Source organism: Gavialis gangeticus, unplaced genomic scaffold, assembly GCF_001723915.1.
Source record: "Gavialis gangeticus isolate Ggan-Ray unplaced genomic scaffold, GavGan_comp1, whole genome shotgun sequence".
Taxonomy (NCBI): domain Eukaryota; kingdom Metazoa; phylum Chordata; order Crocodylia; family Gavialidae; genus Gavialis; species Gavialis gangeticus.
In genome coordinates, this window is record NW_017729003.1 from 13015400 (window position 1) to 13036920 (window position 21521).

At 43.8% G+C, this 21521-nt stretch overlaps 1 protein-coding gene across 4 annotated transcripts in view; it reads right to left on the reverse strand.

Annotated features, from left to right (window-relative positions):
• The window catches only part of COL13A1 (collagen type XIII alpha 1 chain), a 216933-nt gene that overhangs the window by 44017 nt on the left and 151395 nt on the right, over positions 1-21521 (reverse strand). For 2 of the 4 annotated variants that reach the window (XM_019507839.1, XM_019507837.1), the window contains 9 exons: positions 18713-18739; positions 13859-13912; positions 10118-10204; positions 9329-9373; positions 6378-6422; positions 5612-5680; positions 4998-5021; positions 3866-3919; positions 3243-3287 (listed from right to left, as the gene is read on the reverse strand). In XM_019507839.1, the coding sequence (XP_019363384.1) occupies positions 3243-3287; positions 3866-3919; positions 4998-5021; positions 5612-5680; positions 6378-6422; positions 9329-9373; positions 10118-10204; positions 13859-13912; positions 18713-18739 (450 nt within the window). The remainder of the gene's footprint in view (positions 1-3242; positions 3288-3865; positions 3920-4997; positions 5022-5611; positions 5681-6377; positions 6423-9328; positions 9374-10117; positions 10205-13858; positions 13913-18712; positions 18740-21521) is intronic. The other 2 variants (XM_019507838.1, XM_019507840.1) reach the window with 1 other exon arrangement.

A 21521-nucleotide genomic window follows, 5' to 3' on the forward strand; every position in this document is an offset into this window, starting at 1 on the left:
GCTCAAAATTCTGGCATCCCTCTCACAGTGACCCCTCTTGCCTACCCATCCCACCCTATTGAGAATAGGGCACACCCTTGGGTGTACCCAGGTTACACAGGTACAAATAGCACAGCTGAATGGGCTGCAGGATCCAGACGGCGGACAGCAGAAGGCTGATTAAACTGGGCCCTGTTAACAGAGAGCTGGGTCAAATGAGCAAAAGAGAAAGGAGCAAGGGGCCATATAAACATGAGCCTGAGGTTCAGATTTGCCCAGATCAGCCCAAATCCTCAGAAAAGGAGGAAGCTCTGTGGAAAGCTTCAGAAGAATAAGCAGTTTTGTGGTATGCATTTGGGTTTTGGTTGACTGGAGGCTTGGGTTGTAGCTATGGGGGTGGTTTGGAGCCCACAGGGACCTCTGGGAGGTAGCTATTTCTTTGAGCCCTGCAAGGGACAGACAGATAAAAAGAGCAGCCCTACAAAGATCAGGGGCCTAAGGCTGGGATAAGCTGCTTTAAAGAAATGGCCAGGAGGCCCCATGAATGAAATCAGAGTAATAAGTGTGGCTGGAGGCTATTATTATAGTGCCTGAGGCAAAACTAAGGCCAGGGATCAATGTTTACGGTTTATATGACCCTGCCCACTTGAGAAAGTAGAAAAGCTCTGAGGACTATCTGAAAGGGGATGCATAGGGAAGCAGGACTAGGGACATGCCCCAAGGACTGGGTGTGGGGCAGAGAAGTCCTAGGAATGGAGTTTAGGGACTCGGAAGGCACAGGGACTGAGCTAAGAGGAAAAGCCCTGAAGAAACTCATCAGGCCTTGGGAGAAAGCCTCCCCCATTACCTTAATACAAGGTGTGGCAGGACAGAGGCAGGAAGTTGCGGGTGGGGGAGGGAAGAGAGCAAAGAAGGACAAGTCAGGCTGCTAGGGGGTACCATGGCTGGCCTTGAAGGTTAGGTCCTGTCATGGAGAATTCATCTTTTCTACCTAAACATCTTTGGAAAGTGGCTTGAAAACACTGAAACTGCTGGAGTTTTGCTACATAAGGCTGGCATATGCAGGCCACAGAAATAGTACAAAGAAACTGCATCACAGAGCCTTACTCTATGTAGTTTGTCTCCACATCCATGTAAAAGAGGGTTTGAATGTCAAGTAAAAGGGCAGAGGCAGAGTCTGTGTATAAGGGAAGCTAAGAAAAGAGAGTTATTTTTATAACTATTAATTTCAGGCTCAATCCTGCTAACTGCTGAACACTCTGGACTCAATCCTGTAAAGCTCTAGCCCAGTGTTTCTCAACCTATGGGTCGTGCCCCAAAAGTGGGTTGCAAGAATAGATGAAAGGGTCACAAACAAGCTTTAAAAATGGAACAAACTTGAAAAATGGACTCTTCTTTAAAGGAGAAAAACATGGGAAACTCTGGCTTTTTCCCTGCAGGCTGTCAGACTTCCAGCCTGCAAGGGGCTGCTTGGGGACCCCCATGCCCCATGCATTCCGCCCAGCCCCACACACTAGGGGGCTTAGGCCTGGGGGTGGGGAGCAGTGGGTCAGGAGTGAGGGGCACTGAGTTGGGACTGGCCACTGGTGTTTACAAATGAGTCCTGGTACAAAAAAGGTTGAGAACCGTTACTCTAGCCCATCACCCATGAAAATCAATAGAAAGCTTACGATCAACACCAAAGGATTTGGGATTAAGTCCTGACACTACAGTTCAGTAAAGCATTTAAGTATGTATTCCCCTCTAAGGATGTGAACAGCTTAATATGTTTAAGCACTGTGCTGAATTAAGGTTATCTGTGCTGCTGCTTAAATCTTTCCAGAGCCAGAGTGTTCAGCGGCTAGCAACCCCAATGGATGTGCTCTGCTTTCATATAAACTAAATATGAGTCACGAGTCAGACCACTAGGCCTGTGCAAAGTAGCTAGCATTCACTTCAGATTTGGACTGGGCTGATTTGGTGGACAGTGATTTGATTTAGCGATTCAAATCACTGTCCTGAATCGATTTGGCCGAATCTGATTCAGAGATTTGGCTGCTGCTGAATCAGCCGAATCAGACAGGCCCCATCCCCTGCCCACTCTCCCAGCCCTGGCAATTCCTCCCCTGCCTGCCCCAGCTCCCAGCTCTTTGAAAAAAAAAAGCCCCCACTCACCAGATGCTGCCCAGAGGAGGGCGATCCCCACTGCCCCCCACTGCCCCATGCTGCATGGGGGGCTCTGCCATGGGTCCCCTGATCCCCATGCATTCTCCCAGGCCCCACATGGCTGCTCTGCCCACCCCAGCTTCTGGCCCTTTAAGAAACACCTTCCCCCCAAACCCCAGAGTCACCAGTTCCTGCCCAGCTGTGGAGTGATTCCTGCTGCCCCGCACTGTGTGGGGCTTTGTCACAAGCCTCAAGGCTGCTGCAGGAGCTGGTGAGTTCAGGGTTTTTTTAAATTTTCTTTTCATAAAGGGTCAGGAGCTGGGGTGGCCAGGGAGCCATAGGTGGGGAGGGGATGGGAGAGTGTGTGGGAGTTGGGGGCTCGGGGAGCAGGCAGGGGATGGGGCCTGGTGGAGTCCTCCCATGGTCCCCTCCCCCCCTTCCCCACTTACCAGCTCAGAATCCAGGTCCAGCTCCCTGCTGCGGCGGTCGGGGACTGCCTGAGTCACCGAAGCGCTCTCAATGTTTTCCGAATCAATTCAGAGAGCTTTGAATTGATTCGGACCTTTTAACTGGTCCCCTGATTCAATCTGGATTTAGAGATTCAGCCTCCGAATTGGGCTAAATCTCCTCCAAATCGAATCAGCACCCAAAGCTTCACACAGCTCTATTAATCACCACATTAGGGGGCTCTTTCATCAGGCATGTTTGAGGTGAATCAGGCCCTATATTTTTCACCCACAAAAAAATATACACGTGTATCAGTATGTGGCTAAATAATTCTTAGCCATGCATTTCTGATTTTTAATAAATTATTGTTATGAGAGCTGGTAAAGAAATTCCACAGTTCAATTGTTCATGTCCCCTTATCTCCAAGATAAAATCTGAAAGAGATTTTTGCAACACTTTCCACTAGAATTAATTTTGTTCCAGCATATCTACCATGTTGGTTAAAACTTTTCAAAATGTTATTGAGCATTTTTGTTTAAATTTGGAATTTTAATGGAAAAGTGGACCATTTTTGCATGTTTCAAACAATTACCAGTTATCCCTCACAATGCCAAAGCCAGCAACAAAATAAAGTTTTAATAAATACATACATAAGGAACTACTCATCTTACCTTTTCCCCGTCATGCCCAGGAGGCCCTGGCAAGCCAATTTCACCCTAAATAAAAAAACACCACAAAACACTTTTTTAAAAGTACTGTTTTGCCTATTTTTACATTGGACTTAGAAATCAGAGATCAGGGCTGGGTGTCAGAAATAATCAGCACTGATACCTCAGGGAGCAGCCAGGCTCTCATTGCTAATAATTACAAAAACAGAGGGGTCAAAAGCTTAAGATAACAGGACTCAACCACATAAACATTATAGGGGTTAATAAAAACTTCATCATTGCGTAGTTTTTCATGCTGACTGTTCAGATTAAGGTCTAAACTATGTTATAAACACAACATAATCCAGGTATTGAGGTTAGCTACAGTATGCAGTCAGTTGAAGGAAAATGGGAGTAGAAAGAATTATAGTCTTTCTTCAATCACATCTGTGCCTTCGTATAGTGGGAGCACAAGATTTCAGGACATGAGATATAGGAAGGAGAATGAAATGACTTAAGGGAATGTAGGGTGTAGAATGTGTGTTAGAGGCAGACATAGAATACTGCAGCTGCAACACTATTCTAATCTTTAGATTCTCATGCTTTTCTAGATCTCTATTCACACGTCACAAGGGGACAGGTAGTACCTTTTGTCCTGGTGGCCCCGGGGGTCCAGCTGCTCCTGGAAGTCCAGGAGGTCCCTAAGCAAGAAAAAGCTCATTTTCACAATAAGTCAAAGGTTTTTTTTTATTTTAAACCCAAACAGCTCTTCAAATAGTGGAAAAGAAGAGCGGTGTTTCCTTTAAACATATCCAGTGGGACTAATGAGTAAGCCAGAGGCTCCTGAATAATCAGCAATGATAATTCAAAGTAAATTGTAGCTATATAGTACTTCTTCCACAAAGAAAAACATTGCCATGAAAACAATTCTTTTTAGCTGCTTCAGAAAACACAGTGACTTTAAATCTCTATTTACAGCTGATAAGAAGAGTTTTTTCTATTAACAGAAAAATGGTACCCAGATAGAAAATGTGGATAATAGGAAAATATTAGCTTGCTAAGTTCCTTAGTGGAGGTTGAGTTTAATTAACAGTAACTTTTATCCCAAATTCAGCATGTGTTCAAATGGCTTCAAACACTCTTCAAAAACTCAAATTTTCAGAAGTGGACAAAGATTCTGGATGCCTCCGTTTTTGTGTGCCTAATTTAACACATTTGTTACTACAAAGCAGGGCACTTGACACCTGGAGCACCCAAAATAAAAGGTTACTTAAAAAAAATTAGCTGACATATGGCTCCTAGTGTGCACATTTACATAGTATCTGGGTGTTACATGCAAAATTAGACATCAGAGTAACAAAAGGCTGATGACTGCCCTAATTCCTCTCCAGAGGAATATTTGTTAGTTATCTTCCAAAAGTAAGTGCCAAACAATTATATATTCCTGTTATTGGGGAAAAGCCTGCTTAAAGAGATGAAGTTTTCAATGGGCCTTGAAAATAGCACAGCTTGGGCCCCTTTTGACTTCCACTGGGTTCTCCTCATTTAGGCCAACCTTGTTGAGTGCCTTAAGAGCCCAGTGCTGCATTTACAAAGCAGGGGAAATATTAGTACAAGAATATAACACAAAACATGTCCTTTTGGCTGTCAGCATTGCTATGTCTCAGGCCATGACTGAAAAAGTTTGTGCCAGTTTGTATGACTTTGTCCACTTTGCTTAAGACTAAATTCCAGTTGCTTGTCCAAAAACAAAATACACAGTCAAGAATACAGACTCACCATCAGGGCCAAGGTTCGTATTTCCTAAAAATTATGAAGGAAGGAGTAAAACAGAAATAAAATTACAACTTGGAAGTTAAGTGATTTTTATTTGTTTTCTTTTATCAATAATGGCATAAAAGCATCATGTATACTGAATAATATTCATTACTCTTATTATGGAAGAAGAACTAGGAAGGACCAAACTGACATGTTTAGTTTTGTCCATACTTGATGCATCTTCATTAGACATTTACTCCACAGTTGACTAATTAGCATTTAAACATATTGGCGTCTACATGTCCATCCCTGTTAGGCTGGAATAAACTAATGTCAGCAGGATAGTACTAGTAAATACAAATACTATCCTGGTGTGGAGTAAAAACTCCATAGCAGTGCATATGTAGATGCTGGAGTGGCTGGCTGGGGCACAACAGTGCATTTCTTCCTTGGTCCAGAACTCCATCACTTAGGATACTAGCCTGCAACTTTGCTGAAGAGCTCTCAGTTGCCCCAGAGCAAAATGAGCTAGAAAGAGCTAGGGTGTCTAAGAAAAGGTCCCTCAAAAAATAATGAACAGCTTACTCCAGAAGTCACTGAACATGGCTCCCAAGATACATGTAGCAGTTCCTCACCTGTAGAGCATCATTGATATTACCACCATAATCCACCATTTCATCCTTTCCTGGTTCTCCTTTGGGACCCTATAAAATGAATCAGAACTCCAGTCAGGGCGCAACCGGCCAATACAGAGCAGAGTTGCCCAAGGATGTAGTTCCCCCATAATCTTCTCTGAGCTGAAATACAGATGTTCACCATGATGTGAAGGGGAGAGGGGGGATGTGCTTAGGGAAGCAATTTAAGGGCCTATATTTTTTAAAATTTAAGTTTAAAGAATGATCAATAGATATACCTATGGGGATATTTTTATGGCTATCCAACATCAGTATGTAGTACAAAGAGGATCAGCATTGCTGCTAGCTCAGTTGTTCTACTGAATAACTAAGCTGTGGAACAGAATTCAGAAATTTGACCTGTGGCAATTTTCACATTTGGACAGATAAATATGGGTGCTCAGGTTGACACATGCTGGCCAAGCACCTGTACAGAGCATATACATTCAGCTGTTGATGCTCAAAACCAGGTAGTATAGGTGAGACTTACAAGTAGGCTTCAGCTGCTTTCCCCCATTATGACAAGACAAACTAACTATAAACGAATTTAATTATGGTAACGGGATTTTGGGAGCCAAAAGAAACACAAAGTGCACTGTGGTGTAGCATAGATATACCAACTGCTTAGGTACGCATTAGGATCAGACATATTGTCATTTGCTCTTTCTAATATTTCTCATTTTTTTCATAAAGGAAGACCCAGGTTAGTTGGGTAAGTGGCACCTACCCTTGGACCAACGGGTCCATGATCTCCAGGTGCACCAGGTTCTCCCTGTAATAAAAAGGGCACTGCATGTCAATGCACCTTATTTTATAAACCTAAACTTCTGAGGCTCTTGATGTCTGGAGTTTTCTGCTGTCTCTGTGAGGTACCATAGAGCTAGTCTGTGTTCTAAAACTGACCCTCTAAAAGGGGTTGAGCATATTTTGTCTCCTCAGGTTCATATCCCACAGATGGAATTATAATTCCTTACTCTCTCCTTGGGAAACTACCCCTTCGCATCTATTAACAATTAGCCCATAAACAAAATGGCTCGTTTTGGAATGAGCAAAACATATAACTTGTTTCAGGTTAAATGCAACATCCTGACATGATCTCTTTTTAGTTTGCTGAAAAATAAAAATAAAATTTCATTTCAAAAGTGACCCCAAATGACATGTTTTAATGATTTTTTCCAGTTCAGCTGCCAAAACTGAAAAATTAATTATTCCCATGGCATTGGTCAGATTTAGATGTTGGGACACTTGACATAGAATGCTAAATGCACATCGAGTGAAGTGATTCTTACAGGAAGAAATGCTCTCATTTTTCAATGGCATGAATTTTCATGGATTATATCTTTATTAGACCAACTGCATGGTTGGGATAGACAACAAGCTTTCAGGTATCATGATTCCCTTCCTCATGTCTCATTGTTCAATGACATTGGTGAAAATAATAGCATGGTTTTCCTGTCCAACACATCACTACATATCAACCCCCTTTGCAGTGCCTGAGATTTTTTTTTACAGCAAAAAATTTTGCTAGACAAAACTGATACTTTCAGGTCAGAGAGCTGGACGTAAAGAAGCCATATGGTGTTTTTCCGATGATAAATAACACTAAATGACTGATCCTCCTACATGCTCCATTCGCTACTCTTAGACGTCACATTCAAAGATGGAAAATAATTAGCACCTTGATTTATATCAAAACAATGTCCATGAAAATGTAGGGAGGACACCAAACCAGAATAATTTCCCTTATACTCTATTGCATATTTGGCCCTTTATATTATTTCTTTTCAATATACATTCCTCAATACAATTACATGCACACTCACACTATATGGATATGAAATCCTATATGCAAGTATCTTGCAGTTGATAATCTGGTAAACTGATAATCTTGTATGGTTTTCAAATGAGAACAGAAAACTCATGTTCCATGAGGGAACCATTATCCACAATCACACATGCTATGTTAACATATTAGGCAGTAAATTAAGCTTCTTGTCGTTTTGGATAACACTCAATGCAGTAGGAAATATAGCTAATATTATAGCTTTGGAGCAGACGAAGCAACACTTTCCACAGAGCAAGATATTTTTAACATTCTTTATACCTTAGTATGATGTTCACAGACTGTTCTGAGGAGGTGGTTAGCCCAGTGAGAACCCAGAAGACTTAAAATGATTTTGATCTTCCCTGTCCTCTTGACCCCTTAATCCTAGTTCCTGATGCATTTCTTTTTGGCTAGGGACAGACATTCAAAAAGCCTAAGCCTGAGTTGATTTAATCTTTGCTGGTTAGTCTAACCTGGCTAGGCTAAACCAGTTTGTAAGTGTACAGACATCCCCTCTGGAATGAAAAAATGCAAGCACATGCCTGTGGTGTCTCAGGCTAGAAGCCGAGGAGCACTAGAATAGCCCTCCCTTCCCTTATACAGAGCTGAGCTGAGGCAGGGTATGGCCAGGTCCCAGCAGGACGCTCTGATTAGGGAGCCCCCTTCTCCCCCCACAGCCCAGCAGGGAGTTTCCTACATAGTGTTATCACCCCTAACTCAGTGTTTATCAGCTCTTTAAGAAAACAACAGCCTCTCTCCATTAGTTCAAGCTCTTCTTGAAGAGCTTTTCCAAGAAAGGAATGGAGGGACGTTACCAGTTACCTGTTGATTAGCTCCACAAAGCCCTAAATTGACACAGTCCTGTCTGCCTTTGTCCTGTCTCCCACAGCACAGACCATAGCCAACCTGTGGTATGCTAGCTAATGCTGAGAGGTGTCTGTGTAAGGCAGAGGGGAGGGGGGATCCCTGCTTCATCAGAGAGTGTTGAAGGGGAGTGGGGGAGCAGGAGGAAGCCAGCCAGACCCTGCAGTACAAGCAGTCTCTGCCGGAGCTGCAGCCAGGGAGCAAAGGGGAGGGGCCAGCCCAGCTCTCTGGAGCAGAGAGCCTTGCCCAGCCAAGAGAGCGTGCCAGGATGCTGGGGGACTCTGATTTAACTTAAAGCAGAAAGGGGCCTGGGACTGACATTGCATTAAACCGGTTTGACCCAAATCAGTTAAGTCAGATACTACATTCAACCAAATTTCTCTCAAACTGGTTCTGGAAATTTTCAAACTGGCTTATGTGCACAGAACTTCTGTTATGTTATAGGTTTAAACCAGTTTCTGATCACTTAAACTGGTTTATGTGTAATGTCTGTCCCTAGCCTTTGAGATCAGCATTTCCTCTGTGCTGCAAGCCTTTTTTTCCACAGAGCTTTTTCTATCTGTCCCTTTCCACAGTCCCTTGGCTCCTCTGTCCTGCTGTGGGTGACCAAAATATTGGGATGCACCCCATTTGGTTAGCTTATGCAGTGGCAACAACTAAATGTGGGATGCTGTGCCAGCCAATCCCACTACCTGCCCCCCAGCACTGCATGTCTTTCTGCTTCCCAGAAATACTGTTGTGTCCAGGACTTGGGCTCATGGGCCAGTTGGTTAATGATATTCTGTTTGCTTTGCACATGACAGGTTGCAGGAAATGTAATGTGTATAGGAAAATATATATGTTTCTTTCCATGATTGGCTATAGCCATCAGTTATTTGATTAGGGGAAACAGCTGCAAAACAATATTTTTCCCAGTTGCTGCATTTTAACTGCACTCCCTGTCTTGGAATCCTTCTCAAAGGTCCCATTTGTTCCCATTCCCTTCATACCTTTTCTCCCTGCAGTCCAGGCTGGCCAATGTCACCAGCTTCTCCCTTAAAAAAAAGTTGGGGGTAGGGGAAGGAACAGATCAACATAAATGTGCAGAAAAGAGCAATTTAAAAAATGGTGAAATGATTAAGCCTGATAACAATTAAAATTGATGGAATTCCACTAAGATAGGTAGAATTCTACTATCTTAACATTCAGATTTCTTTTGGTAGTCTCAATATCTGGGGTAAGTTCCCATTTCTCCACTACTTCTGGATAAAGGTGTGACTCAGCATGAGTGAAAGTATCAGAATTCAGCCCATTAACACACCTCTTAACACATCCTGAATGGAGCCAGTCTTAGGAAACTAAATGCTTTAACTGTCCTTTGCCATTAAGCAGGATTTCTGAGCTGCTAATTGTCTGGGAAGGAAAGTATGGATAAGAGTTGGTTCTCTGAAGATCTCAGAGTTCTGGTACACAATGTTCTCCCTGTCTCCTCTGGCACGTATGGCATCAAAAACTGGTGGTGATTGTGGGGGATTGTTTACTTACAGCCCCTGTAGGAAAATAATTTAAACACAAGTAGGGTTTTTTCCCTAAAAATTCAGTTAATACATGTTCTAGCCTTCAATGTTTAAAATAACAAACTAAACAACCCTGCAGAGCCTGGCCAGTTTATGAAATCTTGGCCTAAATCCAGTTGGGTGCAGATGAATGCAAACTTCACCTCCTCCTCAGCACTCCATGCAAGGCACATATCCCATACAAAAGATAAATATAGAGTGTGTTGGGGGCAATATACACACCTTTGGTCCTGGGGCCCCAGGTAATCCTGGGGGTCCAGCTTCTCCTTTACCTCCCCCGAGCACATTACCAGCATCTCCCTTCTCTCCCTGTTGGCAAGGAAAAATAACCCAGTCAATTAAATTTGTTCACCTCTTTGTAACCTCACCTGCCTTGCTGGTTGTTTTCAGAGTGGGTTGGGGGGTGAGGTGTGAGCAGTAACCCCAGTAGTTGGCTGCCTGATGATATCCTGGAATGCAGGTGTAGTTTATTTTGTTATTTATCAATGAATATGAATGTTTAGAGTGAAAACTAACAAAGCCAGCCAAAGATGCAGCTGCTAATGCATCTCCACCTTTGGCTGTAGCACTCTGTCACAGGGCACTGAAGTGCCCTGCTTCTAGAAAAAGGGACAGGTGCCAGTTGCCAGGGCAACCGCAGTTTGGTCAGCTGACCAGAAGGGGGCAGGGCCTGGCCTATATAAACAAGCCAGGCTGAGGCCAGAGACAGTTCCCCTCTGGCAACCGAGGAAGTTGGAGCTCTGTTGAAGCAGGCAGGGTAGAGAAGCCCGATGGTCTGAACAGCTTCTGTGGAAGGAGACCGGGTGGAGGAAGCCCTGGTAGGGATTTGGGAGGATAAATGGCCTGATGGTTTAGAGTTTACATTTTAGCCAGGAGGCTTAGCTTTGCGTTGTAGCCGATTGGCTCATGTTATTACATTCTGTTGTTTGTTGTTACACCGGAGGACTGGGTGAGGCTGACAGGGGTTGGAGGAGGCCTCATAGGGGCTCCATGACAGTGTGGGGACCCCGGTGCCAGAGGGGGCACAGCATTCAGGGGTGCACTGACCCCAGCCCTGAGAAGGGGGACAGTGGATTGGGGGCCAGGTAAGGTCGAGGCTGCCTGAGCCCCCACAGGAATTGTAGACCCGAGGAGGGGATTTAGGGCTCAGGCACGGCTATGGCCGCCTGAGCCCCAATGGTGAGAAGCCCCAGAGGGTGCTTGTATTAAGGCCCAAGGAGGGGATTCGGGGCCAGGTACGGCTACGGCCACCTGAGCCCCAATTGCAAGGCAAGGCCCCAGCGTGGGCAGAGAGCACAGAGAAAGGCCCCAGGGCGGGCAGCAACCGCAGAAGAAGCCAGGGAGCGTCTGTGAGGACGCAGGCCATCTGAGAAATTGACTAGACAACGTTCGGGACATCTGCGAGGCTCGGGGTGTGGTATTAGGGGTGGTAGGAGCCACGCATAGCCCTTAAGGCATGAGGGCACCGAGTCACCCTAGACGGGGCACAGACTGGAGTACGTCAGGGGTACCGTGTCAAGGAGGACTAAAGGCAGCCTCCCTTAATACTCTTAACATCAAAGACATGGCGGCCGAGAACGAGGGTGCATTGACACTGACTTGGCACAGTAGGGGGCGCCAGGAGAGATCACGGCCGCTCTTAGGACCCTACCCCGTGACACACTCCATTATCAGATTTGAGTACAAAGTTCAGCCAAAGCACTGCAGACAGTACTGTGCTGCCAGCACTTTAACAAGGAGTGCTTCAAAACTTCTCCACTTCAGGAAGTGATACATGTGACCCCCTTGGTGGGGGGGAGAGAACCTTCTAGCGTCACACAAAATCCAGCCATTCTGTTTACCCAGTCACTCTGGATAAACTCCCTGCCTGGCCCAATCTAGCTTCTTTCATCTCCTATTGCTTTTCACCTCCTACCTCTCCAGCAACACATTTGATAGCTTTGCAGTGTGAATTCCTTTCTGCTTTTGCAGCCCACAGGGTGTACCAATGTACATTTGCTCGTGGTGTTTCCTCATTGTGCCTGAATCGTTTTCTACAATGACCTTTACAGTAGGGCTGTGTGAAGCTTTGGTCCCTGATTCAGTTCAGCGGCGATTTGGCCCAATTCGGTGACTGAATTTCTAAATCCAAATTGAATCAGAGGACCCTTTAATCTCTCCAAATTGAATCAGAACCCTCTGAATCTACTCGGAGAAATTCAGAAAGATTTGGCAATTAGGACATAGACATAGCTTTAAATGTTTTTTCTACATACCTCTAGGTAGGTGGTTCATGAATGCTGCGATGCTGGGGCACATGGAGTGTCCCACAGGAGCAGGGGGACTCCCCAGCGTGCTTGGCAACAGACCCAGAGGTGGGCCAGAAGCACTGCACTTCTGGTCCACTTCCGGGTCCACTGGGGAGTGCACTGGGGGGCCCCTCATGCCCCCTGTCTCAGCAACTGGTGCCTCCTGGGTCTGGGGGGGGACACCTGAGGTCCTCCTGCGGCTGACTGCCAAGCCAGGGGGTCATGGAGGGGCCCCCTGGCACGCTCCCTGGCAGACCTAGAAGTGGCCTGGAAGTACTTCTGGTCCACTTCCAGGTTCACCACCGAGCATGTAGGAGGGACTCCTGCGCTTCTGTGGGACGTTCCATCCGCTCCAGCATTGCAGTGTTCACGAGCTGCGCTGGTACCTTGAGTTACCTAGAAAAAACATTTAAAGCTGTGTCTATGTCCGAATCGCTGATTTTTCTGAATCAGCATCGAATCTTCAGATTTGGATTCAGCCAAAATGAATCAGGGACAGTGATCCAAATCAACGAATCAAATCACTGTCCCTGATTTGGGCCGAACCCAAATTGAATAGAACCCATTTTGCACACCCCTACTTTACAGTAGTATATTAAATCTATAGCCTATTTGCTGACTTTCCATAAAGAATAAAAATCACTGCCAGTTGTGGCTGAATTTTGTGGGGAAAGTGTGTGACATATACTAAGATCTGTATTAAAACCACCAGTTTATTTTACATACAGCATCCAATAAAGAATATTCAGTTACCACTAGTCTGAGCTGGATTTTGAAAACAATGCCCTAAAGATGAAAGAATGTATTTTCCTATAAGTCCCCTAAATTGCTATTCTTTCCTACTGTATAGACCAGATTCATCATCGTTATAAAAATAGGTACGTCTCTGGTGCCTTTGGTAGAGTTGACCCCATTATGTCCGCATATATTTGATCCTCAGTGTTTTATTTCTGGGTGCATGACATTGTTTTGTCTTGTTTTTTTCTTTTTTTTTTTAAATCAGTAGAGTTGTCATTCTAGGTATTGAGTTATTTTTAAAACATGAATAATCATTTAAATAATGCTGTTAATATAAGTTGTACAGTATTTTGCTGCTGCTTGAACTGGCCTTGAAAAATGATAGCTTGCAGCTACTGAAAAGGGAGGTATTTTAAGGTAGGATGAGGAATCTTGTCCCCAAAGAATTTATCCTTCTTTCCTCAGGGGAACCATCCATATACTCATGTTTTTATTGTCTGAAGAGCCTGCTTCTATCATGCAGCTAGTGTAGAGAAAACATGGTAACTATATGCCAGTGTATTTGTGTATGTGCATTTACATGCATGTGTGCAAGTGTGGGTGTACGTGCATGCAGTCTACAGTCTTATTTATATTATAAAGCTCTGCCCTCATAGCCAGTGTTGCTCTCCCAACAGAAGAAGGCTTCTGCCTGCAAAGCTTGTTTTTTCAGGGGAGCTGATGTAGCTCTTGCAGCAGACAATCTCCTCCTGTTGAATGCCTGTGTCCACATCAGGAGGCACAGATACCAAAGTACTGCACTAGTAAGTAGCAACAACCCAGTAGCATAGGCAAACCCTACAGCTGGTCCGTACATGGATGCAAGCTGCCTGATGCTATACTGGGGAAAACAAACTGGGATGAGAAGTGACAGAAAAGGTCAGAGATTGTGACAAACCTTTATTCCGAGGAGCCCAGGCAAGCCAGGATCACCGGCTTTTCCTTTCTCTCCCTGTTGATGAAAAGCAGATAGTTAGGGGCTGGCTCTTAAAAGAGTTTTCTCCCTTGCAACACCACCCCAAAGTGGTGGGCAGATGTCATCTGTTACAATGCTGGAATATTGCTAAAACTCCCTTTTTTTCTCTGTGGGATTTTCTTCTAAGAGGCAATCAAACTTTTCAAAGTTGGAACGTGCCTTTTTGCCAAGACTTCAGGATCTGCTTATTATGTTAACATTTTCTCCTGTCAGTGCTATCCTTTCCCCTTACGCCTTATGATCTTAGAGTTCTAAATTTTTGCATTTCTTTCTTTGTTTACCCCCCTCCCTGCCCCCCCATTTTTGCATGTCTTTTTGCCTCAGACCAACACGGCTACCAAATACATCCTTTATGATCTTAGTGGCATTGGCAGTTCCTTCCCATAGATTTTTAGCAATAAAAGGCTGCTGTACCCAACCATGTAAAGAGCCATTCCAAACTTTAGAATTACAATTTAATGGAGTATTTTCCTCCTGACTTGTATTGTTTGTTTGATAAAACCTTAGTTTTCCTCCAGGTGCAATCTTTTTGTATGGTGTGAATCCAAAGAAACCTGTTGGATTTACATGCATCAGAACATGAAACTGCTGGGGGAGGTAGGGAGGTGCTGGTATAGGAGAATTATAAAGGGCAACTCTTTACATATGACTTGTCCCTAGTTAAACCTCATCATTATGCAGGCATTGATTATTTTAATAACAGTGTAGTTTTTGCAAAGTCCTAAAGACCAACATTTACAAACTCATTTACATGGATTGCTCTAGGTGTTGCTAATTGTTTGTCACTTGTAGTTATGCTCATTCTATAGTGCACTCTCATTCAGCACATTAATATTTGAAAATTAGCAGCAGACAAAAATCCTAATATGGAATCAAGCAAAAGGGACACTTCACATCCCCATTTCCATTGCCTTAAATGAGCTATGATAATTTCCAGCACTGCAGATTGGCCCTGGGAGGTGTCAGTTCTTGAAGTCATCTTTGAGGTGATCTTGCACCTCATCAGGAATCTCAGTGCTCTGACTGTGCAAGAACCGTAAAACAAAGTTCTACTGATTACCCAAATATAAAGCCTTTTTCACCAGCAGGTCCCATGTAAAACTTCATACACTTGTGACTGGATAGCATTGTGCAGCACGGCTTGATAATGTGATACCACCAGAGATTGCCTGAGGGGTGGCACCTGAAATAACTTTCCACATCAGTTCTTAAAGATGTTATTGCTCCTGCTGCCACCACAACTGTTCACAATACAGTGCAGGACCCAACCTGAATGACATCTTTAAGCACACTTCCAAACTCACTTGGCAGTAAGGGCATCTTGGAGATGCTGCTTACACCCTTTTTAAGGCCCTTGATATATCCACTGCTTGATTATATTTGTTCATACTGTAGTAAATTGATAACACCAAATCTTTCCCTCGCTGCTATTTAAAAATCAGTGCATCATCTCTAAAGCAATAACATTCTATACTGCTCAGTGCTAATGAAACGAGGTGGAAACAGGAGTACGGAAAGCTAAAAGGACAGAAGAGGACCAGATAGATCATTCATGACAGGACCACTAGCAAGCAAAAAATGCAGCAGGAATAGCAATTGGAGCAGCTGGAGAAATACAGTTTGGATGCATAATGGGCACGTGCATGCCACCCAGTGTTCAGTTTGGCAAAGCAACCTTATTTTATTCACTGTAATATTTGTTGTGTGCCTTAGAGGTTTGTTCCACAACAAACTCAGTGCCTGACAAATTCTGGATAAATTCCTGTCTAGTCTGTTCATAGTGTATACGCTTTAAAGTTAAGCCCAAATTCAAGGTATTTTGAATGACTTCCCCAGAGGTTCTGTGTAAAGATAGCTAGCATGTTTAGTTAGCATGTTAGCAAAGATAGTTAGCATGTTTTTTCTTACTCTTCCTTCTTTGCTGTTGCAAGTACACTTACAAATATTTTAGCCTTACAGAGAACAGGTTTAATACAGTAACATTTGTTGTTAGAGATATTTTCTTACCTGTAATTCTTAGTTCTTCAAAGTTAGTAACTTTTATAAGTTAATATAAGCAAAGAGCGAGACATGCACAAGGCAGTTACTTGCCTGTATTTCTTAAAAGTGCATAGATATGCAGCACCATTTTGAAAGCAGGTTAACTTACTTTTTAAAGCAAGTTAACTTAGAAATGTGCTCTATATAACTTTGTAAAGCAGGAGTTGACACTTATGGCCCAGTCCACAAAACTGTGGCTTCAGCAGTGAGGGTCTCTGCCTGCTCTGTGACAGTCAAGCAGTGGCGGGCTTCTGTGGAAGACATGGGCTGACTGCCCACAGTGTGCCTCAGTCAGGCGGTTAGAGGACTCAACCCATGCTGCGCTACAGCTGAACAGCAGGGAGAAATAGTGGAGACAGCCAAGTCCTAGTGCCGGCCTGCCTCAGACCCAAGCTGGGTCATTTTGACCCACTGCTGGAAAATGTTGCCAACTCCTGCTCTTAAATAATCAGAATCAAGAGTCTGTGACTCCACTGCAACAACAACGACATCCAGAAAACAAGAATTCTAGATAAAGAATGCCTTTTTCCTTGCATGCCATATTCTGTACCTGTGCATTTTGATGTACATTTATTTCAACAGAGGTCAAGGACAGATATCTAACATGCATGATACTTGCATGAATACTCTGAGAAAAGGCATGCATGCTATTGCTTATGACAATTAATAAAAGGAAAAGATTCTAGACATTTCTGACCCCCCCCGACAGCCTTTTTATAAGACATTATAACCTTCAAAATGCCCAATAGTCATTCTTCCCCTCATAACATACTCATTGTTATCATGAACTAATGATTTTCTCCCTGGAGAAGACAATAGGCTGGCTTGCATTTCCCAAGTTTAGAATATTGGTCATTTCTAGAATGTCTGAATCTGTTCAGATTGGTCCACTAGTTGAATACACATTAGTGTATGTGGAGTGTTTTCTGAGATGCTGAAGAGCTGGCAGTAGAAGTCAATAATTAAAAAGAAGTAAGCAGTGATTAGAGATGGGGACATGGTATTTAGCAGATCCAAGATGAAAGAACATATCCTAACACTTCCAAACAGCTTCATTTTATAAAAGTCCCCTGTTTTTTCTAGGGTTTATAAGACCGAAATCTACATTGAGTCCTGAGCAAAAATGGACTTACCAGTAACAAATTCTACTAGTAATGACCTGACTATACTCACAAATAGGTGTTTAGAAGTACAAGTGCTCTGATTTCCACTTGCAATTTACCTGGCACCTGCAAAAATTATGTGTTGCTCACACAATCTAGCTGTTTCAGTAAATCAGTGCATTAGTTTGGATATCGAGGGATCTTTCTCTCCTGAATAATCTGTTGTCTCACTCCATTCTGAGTCCAGCCTTTTGCTTTTGCTGTATTCAGCATTATTTTCTTTCCAATGTACTTTAAAGATAAAGATTATTGCCAATGGGCAGCTGTCATGGGGGGGCCCTAGCAGAAAGGGACATATAAAGACTTAGCATAAATATTATTTAAGACATGTTGATTCCAGTGGTGTTCAGATTACTTGCACCTCAGGTCAGTTATTACTGCTGGAATTAAAACTTATCAGGAGAAAGCTAAAACCAAATACTTAATTCCTTTAAAAATTAATTTGCTCCCACTTCTTGTGCCGTCTCTTGCAAGCAGTAACATACAAAGCTCACTCCACCCATGCACTGAGAGCTTCAACAATGGGATACGAGCATTCCACTTCAAGCACAGAAATGCAGTGCAAAACAGTCTCTCTTCAGCCAGCACCAAAGAGGAGGAACGGCCCAGTATAGCAGTGCTAAGAAATCAAGCCCAAACACACAATGTCCTACCCTCTGCCCCCTTTTCCCTGGCAAACCTGGGGGGCCCATCCTCCCTGGAACTCCAGGTTCTCCCTTGTTGATTAAAAAAAAATCATCTGTTATATGGCTGGTTATCTCTGCAAAGCACAACAAACGCAACACACCTGGTTTAAGATCAAACAAGACTTTGCTGCCCTGTGTTCCTGTGAGCATTCAAGGATATTTCTGCAATATTTTTTGCTGCATTGTTTTACATGATATTGATATAACTGGACATAAAACCTAGGACCAATTTACACAATGACTGTGAAAAAGACTGCATCCTTATTCTGCAAAATGGGCATGTGCCTAGTGGAGGTACAAGTACAAGTGGGGAGGAGTGGTCTGGGAGACTGTGAGATGACATACTCTTCAGTAAAACTGTGTTGCTATATATCCTGTAGGACAGACAGGAAAAGAAATAGAGTAGCCAAATAATATGCCTATAGGCAAAGCAGGAAGGAATAGGAAAGGGAAAGAACCAAAGAGAGACTATTTGCAATATGGAAGTCTCTATAAAATGTGCATCTCCCTCTGTTACGAAGAAAAGTTATTCAGCAGGTGTATCTACACGAGATGCTAACTGTGCAGTAGCCTAATAACAATGTGCAGTAGTGTGCTGGGCAAAAACTGTGCTAATACACGACTGTGCAGTAGTTTTAGGTTACTGCACAGTAAGCATCTCTAAACCCGTGTGCCAGTGCTAGAGCACAGTAGCACATGTTACTGTGCATTGATTTAGTACTTGGTTAACCGAGTACTAAACTTAATGCACACTAACTGTGGCACATTAATGAATGTGAAGACATGCCCAGTTTGTCTCAGGCTCAGGTACCATATTGATCTTGGGCCAAGTCTACAAACAATGTAGGAAATGCAGATTTGGAACAGCTATGCATTTCAAGTGATACCTTTTCTCCTGGAGTGCCTGGCTCTCCCTGCATGAGGAAAAAATGGAAAAATAAATAGTGAGAAGACAAGAAAAAACACGGGGTGGACCCCCATGTAGAGCTACTAAAAAGAAAAAGTGAGCGTTTGCAGAGAAGCCCTCATGCCAATGCCTTGCTGCAGTATGATTTCAATTTGAATTTAGATTTTTGTAAGTCAGGGCATACAGACCATTTGGGAAATGTTAAAGGCTTGCTAATGGAGACACATTTGATTTTATTTGTTTTTGTATGAGGCTCTTGTTTTTGTCCTTATTTTGAGGGCATGGTATATAGCTGTAGGCTGAAAGCACCACTGATAAAATGCAGGTGCATGGGCAACTGGTGCCTCCTGAGTCAGGGGGGGCATGTGCCCCCACAGTAGCCAGTCAGCAGCTGAGGGGGGGTGTCCCCCACAGCCAATCGCGCCGACCCGGAAGCGCAAGCTGGCACTTGCAGGGGGAGGCACAAGTGCTCCCACCTGCCCCCCTTGCCCGTTGCCTAAATGGGGAGCACTGGCTGTCAGGGGGTGCGCCAGTGCTCTCAGGGGGTGCACATGCACCCCCGTGCACCCCCTACATGTCACCACTGTGCAGGTGTACAACCAATTTGAGTTGTTTTTCAAGAAACAACTTCCAAGACCTGCCTGTTTAAAAGCCATGCAACAAGAGATCTTAGCAAGAAGTCTGGGATTGTCCAATTAGATCTCTCACAATTTCAGGAAGATGCTAATGCTGACATTTTTTTCCTGAGCTGCTACCTTCACAGCTATGCTGGCCTTAGCATTTCTGCTGCTGCTATTATTGCTAACCATTTGTATACAGTAACACCCAGAGCCTTCAATTACAAGTGGCTCCTTCTTGTGTACAGTGCTTTACAAGTGTGGGATTGTGGTGGTGGCAAAGCTATCTCAGCCAATAAGAATGGGAGAGAGAGGCTTCACCACCACTCAAAAAGAGTGCTTCTTTCCTCCAAGCATTTTCATTGGTTGCTGAAGTCAGTCATAAAGGCACAGCAGTCCATGTTTTCCTTGGGACATGATATTAATTTAAGATAATAAACTCTGGCGCAAAGTTCACACCAAAGTTTATTGCTCCCCAGGACAGTGTTTACATGTGTGCCTGGAACTGCATGATGTTGAACTGGGGTGAAGCAGCCCTGGCTGGCAGCGGACCCTGGGGGCATCTTGCTAGTCCAGGGCTGCTCCCACCCAGCTTAATGTGCTGCAGAGTAGGCCTGTGCAAATAGGGAAGTATTTGATTTGGATTCAGCCAATTTGGAGGACAGTGATTCAATTAGGAGATTCGGATCACTGTCCTGAATCAATTTGGCCGAATTGGCTTCAGAAGATTCGGCGCTGATTCAAAGAGATTCGGCCATAGACTATAATGGGGAATCACTGAAATACCTATAACTTTGTCATTCTTTGGCAGATTTGGATGAAGACAGCAGGGACGATAGTTCATTCTGCGGGCATGAAGCCTGCCATCTTTCAGGGAGATAGGTGCAGAGGTTTCTGGGAAACTGCACCTCGAACAGCTGAAAGCAGAACTCATGTTGTATGTGTGTCAAGGCAGATTTGAATTAAAACAGCAGGGATGGTAGCCTGTTTTGAGGGCATGAGGCCTGTCAAGTTTCAAGGAGATAGGTTCAGGGGTTTCTAGGAAACTGCACCTCCTGACAAGCAAAACTGGTGACATGTAACTTTGTGTGTGTTAAGGCACAGTGGGATGAAACCAGCAGGGATGGTAGCTTGTAAGAGGGGGCCTTCTGGGTGCTCAGGCAGAAACAGCTCACAAAAGGGATAGAAAAGCTGCAGACAGAGGCTTATGTGCTGTTTCTACATCCCTTTCCCAGCGCACTGTGATTGGAAGGGGACTCAGGGAAAGATCACAGTCACTGGCCAGCTACAGCACTGGCCTGCTCTCTCTTCCTCTTTTCAGTTTCTGTTCCCCTTAAAGATTGCCTTCTGAATCTCCAAATCTATGAATCTTTTCTGAATCAATTCAGAGGCTCCGAATTGATTCGGAGGGTTTTTTTGGTCTCCCAATTCGATTCGGATTCAGTGATTTGGCCTCTGAATTGGGCCAAATCTTCTCTGAATCAGCGACCAAAGCTTCACACACCCCATTGCAGAGGCACTGGGGCATGAGGGTGCTCCAGTGAATGGCTAGCCAGCATGCCCCAGCCAGTCTTGGTCAGCATCTACACATACGTTGCAGTGGAGTAAATACATCCACCATAGGACACTATTTGTGTTGGGCAGTACTATCTTACAGTGGAGTTAATTATTTTACTCTGGCTTAACAGCACTGCATGTGTAGATGCTGATGGTGATGCTTTAGTGCAGAGCTAATTACTTAGCTCTGCAGTAAATGTCTCATGTAGATGCACCCCCTATTATTATTCAGTTGGTTTTGGGATTCATCTGTGCACCACTTGGCCAGCTAATCTGGCAATTCCTGCCTTTACCGATTTGAAAGGTTTTCCTGTTACCATGGTAGCTGAACCCTGGTGTAAGGTTTACTTTAGCAGACGTTTATTTGGCTAGATATAAAATGTCTGTCTGTCTGATGTCTATATATTTATATTTATTAGAAAATAACATGGAACCAAGAAATATGGAGGTTCAAATACAGTTTAGATTTGGAGTTGAGAGGAGCTGAAATCAAGAGAAGCTTGACTTTTTTTTATTAGGCTTAGAGTGGATACAGGTAAAATTTAGCTGACCAATCTGGGGAAGGGCTCAGGCCTTCTTTCACTGGTGTCAGCAACTAAGTAGACAGATCCCTAG